Genomic DNA, 13952 nt, shown 5'->3' on the forward strand with positions numbered 1-13952 from the left:
GCATGCTGGTGCCTCACAGGGTGATACCTAAGGCAGAACCTGACACTAAGCATTTAAGAAGTCCTATTATTGCAGCCTGGATTGCATTGTTGATTTTAAGTCTGGAAGACTTGTAGTACAGTGGTGCAGGAGGTAAGGTGCTAGCAGCTGTTCCTTGAGTCATTGCTCAAACGTCTCACATTAGATGATAAATAAATTGTTATGTAGGTCCCAGAAACCTAATTAAAGGATTCTATGTTTGGGCTGTTAGCAAAGTCTATTGTGTGGCATAGGTGGTTGTGAGCTCGTTCTGCTGGTTGGTGTGTGTGTAGGAGTGAAAATAACAAAAGCAAACACTTGATTTATATTTAAAAAAGAAATGAGTTCTTTATTGCAGGAACTTCATACTCTGATAGGAAAGGAGGAGAGATAGATCCTAACTACCTATCTAGTCTAAAGATGGACATAGATGTCAGGGCAAGGCCTGTATCCATGGTGCCAAGATAGAGAGAGGAGAAGGAGAGAGGTGTTGCCTGGAACAAAACCAGGAAAAGAAGGCGAGAGAGGGAGGAAGTCAAGAGGAGGAAATCCTGAGAATAGCAACCTGCATATTAAAGGATAGTCAGAGCAGTAAACAATAGTAAACAGTAAACAGAATGCCCTGACCTCTCTATCTTTCTAACTCTTTGGTTTGTCCCCCTCTGAAACCTGAGGAGAGAGACAGCGCTAGATCCTCCTCCTCCAACATTAGAAACCTCAACTTTTGTAAGCCCTGGTTTCAAATTATCATTTAAAAGCAAAGAGTAAACTACACTTGATTATTATTATTATGAAAGGACAGGAATCAGAGCATGCGAAAGAAGGAAAGGACAGAATGGAACATCAATCCAAGAATTGTTTGGTGTTGTGAACCAAACCCATATGTCCTTTGTGCAAACTTATATATGACAATACAGAAAGAGATTTGTTATAGAAGCAAGTGCTCTAGGTGCTGAAATGTTTGAAATTTATTTAGCAGACTAATTTCATTAAAATCTCAAATATATACTGATACACTTTATCTGAATAACCAGCGCTTAATACGTATCTTCATTCAAATTTGACAGTATGGGTTTAGTTACAGGAAGAACTTTTTGCTTTAGATCTGAGTTGGCGTATATTCCACTCTCATCCTGCCATGTGTTGATACCATGTCTTCTGTAATCTGCTATATCAGTGAACTGAGAATGGCATTTTCTGTGAATTACAGAGTATCCTCCTAGCTCAGCAGTAACCTGTGGAAAGAAATATTTATTGACATTTTTCCATCCCAATTTTTTTTTTGCCAAAAGTTACCCCCCTCTCCTCAGTGGATCGTAAGAATCAAAATCTAATACAATGGCACTCAAAGCTCACTATAAAATGTTCTCCAGACATAAGGAGAGAGTTGCTAACTTGCTACTTTCATTTCCCTGTTGCTGTTTCCCTTCCCATTCATAGCCTTGTTAAGGTATCTTGGAAACTGGGCATAGAAGGGCTCTTAGGCGAAGCTGGAAATGGGAAGAGTGCCTAGCTATACCCTGCCATCATGCTTGATGGTCTCATTAATGAAAATTGGAAGCTGGAGAGAAGAAGTTTGCAGTTGGAACTGGAGGTATCCATTAAAGCTGCATTTAGACATCAGAAACAAACTACAATCTGTTTGTTATGAAAATGAGCTTGAAATACATGGGAGCTTGATGCTCCCTCCCTTCTCCCCTTGCCATGCTGTGCCAAAAATAAAGACTACCAGATCTAGAACATCAATGTAGTAATTTGTTGTGACATCCAAATAAAGTGCTTTAACAAACTGGGTCTTATCCCCCCCCTGGCCCCTATAAAGCAGGATTATAAACCATGGTTTAATCCTGGGGGCAAGAAACAAAGCCAAATTTGTTAAAGCACCTATTTCAGACATCACAATGAACAGAGTTAGACTGAAGATGTCCTAAACCACTACGTCCTTAGTATGGTGCATAGAGGGAAGTCACAGCCAAGTCACAGGGAGCTTGTGAATCAAGGATTTCTGGCTCATTTTCATCACAAACAAATTGTGGTTTGTTCTTGAAGCCTGAATGTAGCCTAAGTGTACAGTAGTGTATATTATTAATCAAAAAGGCAAATTTTGTTCAAGAAATAAAATTTAGTCCTATGTCAGTCTTAATTTTGTTAGAGGTTATCCTAGGTTAGAGCACACAAGGGGAGAAGGGAGGGATGAAGGCAAATGCATCCTCACCACAAACAAATTGTGGTTTGTTCATGATATTGAAATGCAGCCTTAATGCACATAATTTTCTCTTCCAACAAAAATATTTCATTAGACCACATGGTCAGATACAGGGGTTTGCTCAGGACAGGTACATGTGCAGCAGGATTTTTAGGCTGATTGTCCCCAAACAACAAGCCTCTACAGGGCTGCCAGTCCTCTGGTGGGGGTGGAGCAGACATGGAGGATGGAGAAGCTTGTGGCTGAAATGTGTGCATGCATTTTACACATTGTCTGCTGATGATGTAATTTCTGGCATGGGGCAGAAGTGACAGGTTTTTAGTCCCTGGAGCAACCTGTTGCTTCTGCATCACACTGGAAATTACATCATCAGCCAGTGATCCAGGAGTGGACATGTGTACCCACCACCCTGCCACTCCCAGAGCCCCAGCTTGGCCAGTGGGAGACTTGGCATGCCTGGGCCTATACTGTTACCCAAATGGGGGGGGGTCTCCTTGGGGGAAATAGCTTACAAGGAGACACAGCGATAGGGGATAACTAGCAGAATCTCCACCAATGTATACCAGGATAGTTCGCTTAGAGAACTCTCTGGAAGAACCAGGCAGGTGTTCATCTGGAATGGTTTCTATTAAGGTGAAATAACAAGGCAAACAGACAGAGAACACACACAGCATACACCCAGAGCCAACTAGAAAGACAGTGAGGAAAAGGGAAAGCAGCTTCAGGGGAAAGGCAATATTTAACAGTCTAAGAGATAGAGAACGTCCATATAGTAGAGATGGGCACAAACAGCAATTTGAACTAAAAAAAGCCACGAACAGCCCAATCAGCTGTTCGTGAACAAGCTGTTCGTGAGGCCCCATTCTAAACGAACAGGTGGTAGTTGCAAGCCTTGTTCGTTGCTGTTCGTCAAGCCAGACAGTCAATTCCCTTGGCAACTGGAGGCAGGGACTGCCTGAACTCTGTCTGAACACCTGCTGTTGCCCTGGAAACTCCAATCTAAGCCTAATTTAGCTTGATAGGCAGGTCTTCAAGTGTGGAGCTCCAAATTTGTTACAACAAGGGAGCAAAGAGCAGGGGGGTAGGGGGCTCCCAGCTCTGGTTTTGCAGACAGTGGAGAGGGAGAGACAGATGTTGGCATTTTGAGAGAGAGACAGGGAGAGTGCATTGGAGCTTGAATTTTTTGTGTGTGGTGGGATAGGGATCTACCTCTTCAAGTTCCAGGGCTGCTGCCAGGCTCTGGGGCCAAGCTATTATTTATTATTGCTACAGTTCCTGCTGCCTGCTCAGGTAGGGTTTCTGGGAGCGGTGTGGTAGGGATCTTGATGGCTGGAGGAGAGCCTGCTGGCCCCCACAAACAATGGAGATGTTCGTGAACAGGCCATGTTCATCAATGTTCATTGTTTGTGGATGGCAACGAACAACGAACACCATGTTTGGTTTTTTTTCTGTTCGTACCTATGTCTACCGTAGAGTAGCAACTGGAGCAACCAGAGCTTTGTAGCAGGAAGAAGAGGGCTCAGACACACATCTGAGGATGTGCATAGAAATCCCAAGACACACAGAGCTATGGCTGGGCAGTCCAATTATACTGTGGAACGTACCCTGGGGTAGGATTGTGTCTTCTGCCCCCAAAATAATAGCTTAACGGCTGTCTCTAGAGGTGAGAGAATAAACTGGGAGAGGCTTGATTAAACTTTCCTGGGTGTTACTAAAGGTTAGAAAGGTGATTGATGACCTGTGATTGTCGATGGGAAGGGCTATCAGATCCCTGAGTAGCCTTGATTAGGAAGGTGGGTGAGGGAAGATCAGAAGGACGTGGAGGAGATTAACTCATGAACTCCTTTGTCTTTACATCTTTGAACATCTCTGGGGTGTGGGGCTGTGGGTCAGTCCTGCCTCATGACTCACATTCCAGTGATTTTCCCTTCCAGCCAGACTGGAAACTGTTCTGCCTAGTCAGGCAACATGCTATGTGCTTGAAGCACATGAGGAGAGGGATTTATCATACGGCCATATTCATAAACTTCCTTATTAGTGTGAGGGTATAGCTTGACTGCTAACAATACTTTTTGCTGTGCTACAGCACATTTACTTCCTGATTTTTCACTTATTTAGAAAATTAAACTTTACTCTTAGCTATATCAACCAGAACAGACTATTTATAGTCTGCCTTTCTCACTGAGACTCAAGGCAGATTACACAGTGTAAATCAATATGATCTGCAACTGGACATTCAATAAACAATACAATAGGGTATGGCTCAAAAAATCCTATACAGAGCAGATACAATGATGAAACAAAAGTAATTTGACATGATGTATTAAATGACGCAGAAACAACCCATATTGCTAGGGGAGGCCAAACTGGCAGTGGTTCTCTTGATGCACGAGAGTCTTGAACCTCTCCCCTTCCAGTGGCAACCACTCACACAGAGGATTAAATTGTGTCAATCCCACCCCTTACAATTGTAAAATTACTGTTATAGCCTAGAGCTTGAGAAGAGCTTTAACTATAAAACCACCACATATAAAAAGATCTGCCAAGTCTGGGGCTCCCTCATAAGCTATATAAAATAATTGTAGGTCTGTGGCAAAATAAAGGCTTTTTGTTTTCTTTGTGGAAAATGCACGCCTCATTTTTCATTTGTTACAAACAGCACTGAAGGATAATTATTCTATATACTAGTAACATAACGCACCGTTTCTTGTTTGATTCCCTCCACCACCCCTGCATTCTTTAGACATTTAAAAAAAAAACACTAGTTTGGGTTTTATGTTTCAATAGAACAGATCCATGTGAATCTTTCAGTATGTATATTGATGTATATTAATAATTGATGGGAAATATAAACTGTATATGATTGTATTCTAAATACTTCTAGTTTAACAATTCTATGATAAATGGAAAAATAATAAAGAAGTACTAAATTATTTATAACATTTTCCGCATAGTAGCTAATGGCTGTAAGGTTTCATATACATAAACACTAGGGTTGCCAGGTCCCTATACCCTTCCAGTGGGGGAAGTCCTTGGAACTTACCTGGAGTCTCCTTCTTGGTACCGACACAATGACATCACTTTTAGGAAGTGCCAGCTGCGGGCCAATTCGGCCCAGTGGGAGTCAAAATTGGCCCCTGCAAAATGCAGGAGCATGCCTGCCACCAAGGAAGCGGCATTGTCGCGCCTGCTGGGAGGGTGCCTGCTGCGCACTCGCCCAGGAGGTTTCTTGCCTCTTGGACCTATTTCCCCCACTGACCAGGTAAGCAGTGGCCATGGATGGGACCAGGGGATCTCCTGCCCACACCGGGGAGACAGGAACTCTAATACATGCACACCGATGTGGTATAGTGATTAGTGTTGGGCTAAGATCTGGGAGACACAGGTTCAAATTCCCTTTATTCCATGGAAGATTGCTGGGTGACCTTGGGCCAGTCACAGATATTCTCAGCCTAATCTACCTTACAGGGTTGTTGTGAGGATAAAATGGAAATAATTACTGAAACAGGAAGGTCAGTTGTAGCATTGTTCCAACAAGTACCATTACTCGGGGAGGAGGGAGGTCCAACTGTTAGAGACAGAATTACCAAGATGCAGAAAGAGCAGTAGAGAGCCTGGGAAGCTTAGAAAAGAGTCCAGTAGCAACTTTAAGACTAACCAACTTTACTGTAGCATAAGCTTTTGAGAATCACAGTTCTCTTCATCAGATGCTCCTCTGGGAAGCTAAGATCGTTCAGAGGCTTTAACTAGGGACCCATATGGGAAAGGGGCCTAGAAAACATTAGGTCTGAGAAAGTAAGGAAACCAGAAGCCATATTTCAAAATAGCCAGTCGGGGTGGTGTCTCTGTTTTTTCTTCTCCGTGTGGAGTATTCTGTGCACATGGAGCAGTAAAAATAGGGAAATATTCTCCCCTCAACCCTGCTATATTGAAATTGGGAACAGCTTGGGGGGGGGAGGCAGGAATCCTTCCTCCCACCACGGTGGTGAGGGAGTTCTGAGGACCTTTGGGCTCTCCTTTATTTTTTAATAGCCATTCCCCACAGCTGCTTTGTGGCTGCGAGGAATCCACACTGGGTGTGGAGAATCTGGACCCAACTCTTTAAAAACCTGCACTGTCTAGTTTGGCTCTAAAGGTGTGAAATTCCAAGAGTCAAAGCGATTGATGGAGACGTAATGAAGCAGGAAGAAAAATTATAAAGATATAAAAGGTCTGAGAGATAAACGGTTAACTGGGACAGGAAATCATAATCCAGAACTTCTGTACTATAGGTACAGGCATGAAGAGAGAGAGGGGCTTCCCAAGGAAGTTGGCTTCCTGGGAGGTACAAGAGGCTAGGGAAGTGAGATGCATTTTGCACATTAATTTCAAACAAAACAGCTACATCTATAGCTACAGGGATATAGTGTTGTGTTCAATGAGATCAACATTTCCAGAGCATTAATATGTGGGGGAGATCTTCCATCATGATAGTTGTATGTTTGCTTATGCGCTCTTATATATACTTTTTTTTATGGGTTGCCATAGTTACAAAAATATCTGACCACGATTCTCATTCTGTGAAAATCTCTGGCACATAAAGTATGGAACCCAGATCAAATCATTACGCATCAGTACACTTTCCTTCCTCGTTTACTGGCTTGGTACTGTGTTATACTTTCTATTTTTATTGCATCTCACACATACACAGTCACAACCGCACAATTTTATAGCATAGCAGGCACACACGCAGGCACACACAGTGATTTTTCAATTGCCCCATAATAAGAGCAAGTTCAAGCGCTATGATTTTTTCCCTCAGATATATGCATTATATACTTATACTGCTTAAACTTCTTAAAGATGAAAATCACATTGCTTCAATTTTTCTCAAAGGCTTAGCTCCTGTACTTTCCTTCCACTTGCACAGCATAGCCATGCATAAGCAAAAAGCGCTTGGTGGGGAAGAATGCACTCTGCAAAAGAGAACCATGCTGAGCAAGCAGAAGGCAAGTACAGGGGTCAAGTCATTGTCTAGATCTGTTACTAAGCAATATTTAAAAACTGGATGTCTTGGGTCCAGTCTAGGGGTGTACACCCAAAAAAAGTAAATCTGATTTTTTCCCCTGAAACTGAGAAAGAAGTTCAGAATTCTATGTATTTTTTAACCAAACTATACCAGATTCAGAGGGAACCTACTTCTAACTTTCCTCTTTAAAAAACCCCAAGTTTCATGAAGATTGGACCCTGGGGGTCAATTGTAAGGTCTCCTGAACAAGGTGACCCCAGCCACTCCATTGTTTCCTGTGGGGAAAAGTCAAAGCTGACTCCTTGCAGAAACTCACTGAGGTAACGCTGCTGCGGCCTAGCAACACTCCCAAATGCAAGATGAGCTCATCTCAGAGAAAACCCAGCACAACTAAATTGAAGAATAGGAATGGAATCCCCCCAGAACCAACGTGAAGCAAGGGGACCAACATCCCACCAGAGAATCACATCCATTCCACCAAACCAAAGTAAAGCTAGGGGCACTGTTTCAACTTACCCCAACAGAACCAGGCAGTATCATTTAGGGCAGCCAGGCACAGGTTCAGCCAGTGGGGAAACACCACAAAACAGAACCAAGCAGTATCTAGACACAAACACAAGACATTCGCTTGCTTCCGTTTGCTGCTGTTGGGCTAAGTTGCAACAGTGTCCCTTGCTTCAGTTTGGTCTGGGTGGAATTGATTCCCTCCAAATGTGGTGAAGTTTGGTTGAAAAAATTGGTTGACTCCCCCAGCTCACCAGAGAGTCCCCAAAGTGATTTTCCCATAGAAAACAATGACTGAATTTTAAGGATACCTGTTTTTTGATTTGGAACACCCAGTTTTTACTGAATCATCCCAAATTCGGTATTTTAATCCAAATTCTGAATTGAACAGCACACCCCTAGTCCAGTCTACATGTAACAATGGTTCAATGCAGGCTGCTTAAAAGCACCTCTGCATAGCAACTGCTCTATATCGTATCTGTCTAATGCCAATGTTGCAGAAAAGCAAGTTTTTCTTCCTATACACTTACATATGGAGTATAGTCATATGGTGGAATGTAGTCTCTTCGGTAAGTTGTGTCCAGAAACCTGTAAAATATTATATACAACAGGACGAACTTTATTTATTACATTTTTATCTGACCAGCATTTGAGAACTTACTGAAAAATAATTTGAAAACTATAATTAAATCTAAGATATTTGTTGTTCAACAAGCAACAAGCTATCTGACCAAAGAAACTGGATATGTTATTTTTGAAAACTTCACAAAGTAGTTTGAAATGGTATTACTGTTTGCAGAATCTGTTCTCTACTTTTCTGAACTCAGTCCTACTTCCTCTCCTATTAAAATGCTAATTTTCAGCATCCATTGGTGTATTTATTTAAAATATCACTTATCTACCCTGTACTCAAAATAGTTTCCAGATATACAGAGAAAATCACACACATTAAAATATTAAAACCAATAGTAATAAATTCAAAATAACAACACCATCACCACCATAGTAGATCATTATTTTCCTGTGCTCCATTATTTTCCTGTGCTATGAAAAATAAGTTGCTATGTCCAAGACCTGCGCTTCAAGTAAAGGGCACAAGATGTGCCATTTTTATAACAATAGCTCAAAATAACTTCTATTGCTAAGTGGTGAACAATATGCTACAAAAATCTTCCTAGCTATATGTTTTTAAAATAATAAAATAATAATAACGGTTGTTATCCAACCATTTGTTATCTCTTTCATTACACAAAGGCTGCTTTTAGTTCAGACTTCCATAGCACAATTGTAATATCCTCATATTGGTGACAATATTGCACAAGCCAGTGTTTTGTACCGGTTACAGTGTTGGACTAGAATCCGGGAGACCCAAGTCTGAACCCCTACCTGGCCATGGAAGCTTGCTGGGTGACCTTGGGCCAGTCATACACGCTCAGCCTAACCTACCTCCCATGGTTGTTATGAGGATAAGATGGAGGAGAGAATGGCATGACCTGATTTGGAACCTCATTGGGGGAAAGGTGGGGTATATATGAAGTAAATACATAAATACAAGCACATGACAGACATTTATGAGAAGTCCTTTTTCTGCCAACATAAACAATTGCTGTAATGCTGGGGACCTAGATGGTGAGAAAGGGTTAAATCTGGTATTTTGCCAGATTCTCCAAACATACTGACCAGCTGCAGCAGTATGACATGGAAACTAGTTTTCAGATTCCAGTGTAGAAACTCTGTTGTCACTTCAATAGCTTAGAGGTGACAAGAGTGTATGTAAGCAGCAAACCCTCCTTGTACCAGTGTTCCAGTATTCACTTCATTACCCTTTCGGTCTACCTGCTGAAAAAGCTCCATATGCAAAAGAACCTCCTCAGGATACAGAGAAGCCTCCCTCCATTGGCATTCCACACCCTGGGAAACTCTTACAGGATGACTCAGCTCAACCCCACCCCTCCTGAGTAGATATAAATGACCTGGCAACATCTTTTCCACACTGTGACACTGAGAGATCTCTGTCTTTTGGTGCTACACCTCTGAAGATGCCAGCCACAGCTGCAGGCGAAACGTCAGGAACTACAATGCCAAGACCACAGCAATACAGCCCGGAAAACCCACAACAACCATCTAGCTCCATAAAGTTTAGTTTTTAAGAAGAGTTAGGGGAAGAAAAATAAAAACCAAGTTTATGGCTCTGGCTAGCTTACCCAACAATACATTCTGCAACACCACCCATGTCTCAGTTTTCGGTTCATTTTCCTTTTCTCAGCTGTGCTGATCCATATTTAGGCTTGTGTTTCAAGGCAATTGTGGGTTATATTACTCATATCACAAATAAAACTGAGCACTATTCTATACGAATAGAAAGAAAAGACCGAAACAATGCAAGAAATTAAACAAGTTCCTTGTGTAAAGGAACGTAGATCTGCACACTTAGAGATGAGGCTTCTTTACTCTTTTGATTTATTTAGCATTACTGGGAAATTAATTTCGGTTAACACTCTCCCCTGACATTTTGTGCAGCAAATGGTTTATCAGCTCAAGGCAAGAATTTGAAAGTTGAATGCCTAAATCTGGAAATGTGAAGCTCTTACTGGGAGTTGGTGCCAATTTATTATGGACCAACTCTCCAGTTGTTTAAAAATATTTAGAGTTGATATGCCAGTCACTGTGACTGGACAATATCAGACCCAAGTTTGACCTAAAGCATCACAAGTATTTTTTTCCCCCTCAGAGGTATGTGTGAGAGAGACGAATTTCATTGACTGGTTAGAGCCTTGCTTTTGCAATGAAACAAAACCTAATTAAGCATCGTATATGTAGTTCTGAAGGGTTTTTCTTCAAGTCAGATGCTGATTCTGAATATATTTCCTCTCAGTCTATAAGATGAGATATATAGGATTACGTTAAAGGCAATTGCAGAATAGTGCATCTTATGGTTTACTTAACCCGTGGCATATACATAGTTCTTTTATTACATGAGCCAAACCTGTTGAGAATTGGTCATGACAGAAGGCCTTGTTTGAGTAGGGATGTACTAGAGTACTTTATTAGATAACGTCTAGACCTGCAAATCTGGGAGTAACTAGGGTAGCCAGCGCTGGGTTGGGAAATTCCTGGAGATTTGGGGGTGAAGCCAGGTGACAACAGGGTTTGGGGAGGGAAGGCACCTACAGAGGGCATAATGCCACAGAAACCAACCTCCAAAGCCGCCATTTTCTCAGGGAGAACTGATCTCTGTAGTCTGCAGATCAGTTGTAATTCTGGGAGATTTCCAGATTCCATTTAGAGATTGGTAACCCTATAAATAACTCTGCACATACCTGTACTGTAAGTCCCACATTTATATAAATCAGTATAAAATATGTTAAAAATACATGAACTGTAATCCCAATCATGGGATTCCACATCCCAAACTATGTGGAATTACACTGATTTGATAACACTGGGCATTCCATTAATATCTATCAACTAAGAAATAAGTTTGGTGGGTTAAATGCAGAGCATCACTAGGAAGACATTACTTTGTCTTACTAGAAATCATCCCATTCCATGATTCTACATATATCCTTATCCTGCTTAGCTTTTTTAAAGTAGCTTTGGCCTGGATTTTATTTACTGCTCCACTGTGTTTCTACTTAGGATCTCGCTGTTTTGGGTTTCAAAGCCTCTTTCAAATTTTATGGTTAGTCATCTACTTTTTAAAGATTTGAATCACAATGCTACAGAAATAATTTTTAAAGTGTATTTTTTGGTTTATAAATTACACAAAACTCCAGTAAGGTAGCAGTGCTACTTTTTGCCTCTATGTAAAACATTATTAAAAGAAACACTGCAAAACCAGTTAAACAAGATTGCACTTATCTGTAACTGTTGTTCATTAAGTGGCCTTCTGTGCAGGTACACATTGGGACTGCATATATGCAGGCCACCCATGGAGAAGATTTCCAGAGCTTTCCAGAAGACTAGGAGTGCCTTTCCTCCATTTGGCACTTTCTCGCCCAAAACATCACATGACCAGGAGGAGGTGCGCTATTCCCTCAGCTCTCTCCATGCCACTGCTGGAGACTCCCCAGAAACTAAGGATCCAAAGAGTTCACAGAGGCACAGGGCAGAGTGATGTGCGTCTGCACAGAAGACCACTCGATGAACAACACAGGTTAGTGCAACCCTGTTTTGATCTTCATGGCTTCTATGCAGTCCAACATTGGGAGAGCGGCAAAAAAGTAGTTGTTTTAAAGATGCGATTCACACTTTTCTTCCTCTGATAGGCAGCGTGGAGGAGAAAAGAGCAATTCCACTCTGCCTACCAGAGGAAGAAAAGTGTGAATCATCCTGAACTGTACTAGGGAAAAAAGGGCGACCTGTGGTGCAGTGGGGGGAAGGGGGAGTCTCATCTCCCCAGTGTTGTGGTGCCTGCTTTTTTTCTTCTCTCTCTTGCAAAGCTGGCAAAGTGATTACAGTACCCTCAGAAGGGAAAGGGGGAGGAGGAGGAGGAAGAACGGCTCCCCGCCAACTATCTGCTGAGATGCATCTTTAAGACAACAAAAAAAGCAAGCTCCATTGCCCCGTTAAGTGTCAGTGCGAGCAATCGTGGTATTTTCCAGCATCTTGAAGAAGCCTCTCTTGAGCCATAACAATGACCAGAAAGACAAACTTTTCTTCTTTAAATGTAGTTGTATTGTTCACTAAAGTGTCTATTGAGGGTTAAAAACTTTTAAAAGAAATAATTCTCCTCAGCCTCAAGGATGAGATATGGGGAAACCAGAGAACAGCAGTGGAGAGCCTCTCTGCAGTGGCAAAAAGATAACTGAGTGAATAGAGCCCCTCCTCCAAGTCATGTGATAGTTTTGGCAGGTTAGGACCAAAGAGGAGGGTCGCTCCTGGTCTTCTAGAAAGCCTTGGAAATCTTTCCATGTCTGGATTGTGCATGTGTAGTCCCAAAGTGGAACTGCACAGAAGCCACGAAGATGAACTGATATTTCTACCCTTGGGTATACTTAGAAGTCTTTTACACACAAGGCTACCAAAAAAAACCCGCTCATTGATCTTTAAGATAAAGTACTTACATTTGCAAGAAGAACATGGTATTTTCTTGGAAGTAAATACTAAAAATCAATTTTCATTTAAAATTAATCCAACTCTCATAGTATATAAATTATAACTTTAGTACTGTTGTCTTCACAAGAACATTTTACAAACTTTTCTAATTTGATGTTTGGCAGCTATAGTAAACCTGCACCATTTGTGTGGTCAGTGTAGGATGAAGGAAACATAGTGCTATTTTCAGGCAGGGAGGCCAGGCTTTATACACTATGTATACATTTCAAAGTAATTTAGGAATTTATAGTATAATAATTAAATCTATGTACAATAATTTCCTAATTGGGGTGGAGCCTGAGGCGTGGGTGTTGCCTTCTGACACACTTCCAGTGATGTCAGGGTGTGTGGCATATGCAAATCAGTTATGCCAATAACACACTTCTGGTGATGGCAAGGGGTGTGGCATATGCTAATGAGTTATGCTAATGAGTTCCTGCAGCTCTTTTTCTACAAAATGACCCCTGACAAAAGCAATAAGACTTCCTTTGCCCTGCTTGGTCTGAATCCCAATCAAAGCACAGATGATGAACTGATGCTGCTTCCATTTTTCATTGATTTCTGTAGCTGCTGCTACAGCTGCAGTGAGGGAATTGTGATAGGGCTCAATGGAGATTTAAGAGAATTCTTAGATCAAGGCTCAGACTCAGGCCTTACAGAGGAAAGAAAATTAAACACCACTGGCATTTCTTCTTTTTTGCTTATCATCTAGTCACCCACCAAGAAGTGAGGGAATCTGCCTTGGCCCAGCTGCCCCCCAAGCCCTCAAATGCTGCCTCCAGTCAACACCCACTACCTGCTTTCTTGCAACTTCAACACAAAGGAATATATATTCAGTGTCTGCAATGGGGCCAGTGTTCCTGTTCCATATGCTTCCAGGTCACCCCCCCAGTGCAACCCATCAATATGCAAATATCAAAGGAAGATGGGAGAAACATAACTGCATTCGTATCACTTACTGCTGTTTCTGTCCTTACTCCAGTGACAGTACTCAAGTACTTGCCTTAACTGACAGGGAAAGATTTCATTTAGTCAGGTCAAAGTAATGAATGGTCTTGAGCGCTTCCTTTATGCTCCAGAATGCAATTCTTCTCCCAAAACCATAACATTCAGGGCAGG

General features: G+C 41.7%; 1 protein-coding gene across 1 annotated transcript in view; it reads right to left on the minus strand.

The window, feature by feature from the left end:
- Positions 1-377: 377 nt before the first annotated feature.
- CFAP95 (cilia and flagella associated protein 95) overlaps positions 378-13952 on the minus strand; it is a 35414-nt gene continuing 21839 nt past the window's right edge. Inside the window, exons 5-6 of the mRNA XM_054987040.1 lie at positions 8267-8324; positions 378-1253 (exon numbers count right to left, since the gene is read on the minus strand). Of these exons, the coding sequence (XP_054843015.1) occupies positions 1056-1253; positions 8267-8324 (256 nt within the window). The 3' untranslated portion in view covers positions 378-1055. The remainder of the gene's footprint in view (positions 1254-8266; positions 8325-13952) is intronic.

The sequence above is a fragment of the Eublepharis macularius genome, chromosome 8 (genome assembly GCF_028583425.1).
Source record: "Eublepharis macularius isolate TG4126 chromosome 8, MPM_Emac_v1.0, whole genome shotgun sequence".
Classification (NCBI taxonomy): Eukaryota; Metazoa; Chordata; class Lepidosauria; order Squamata; family Eublepharidae; genus Eublepharis; species Eublepharis macularius.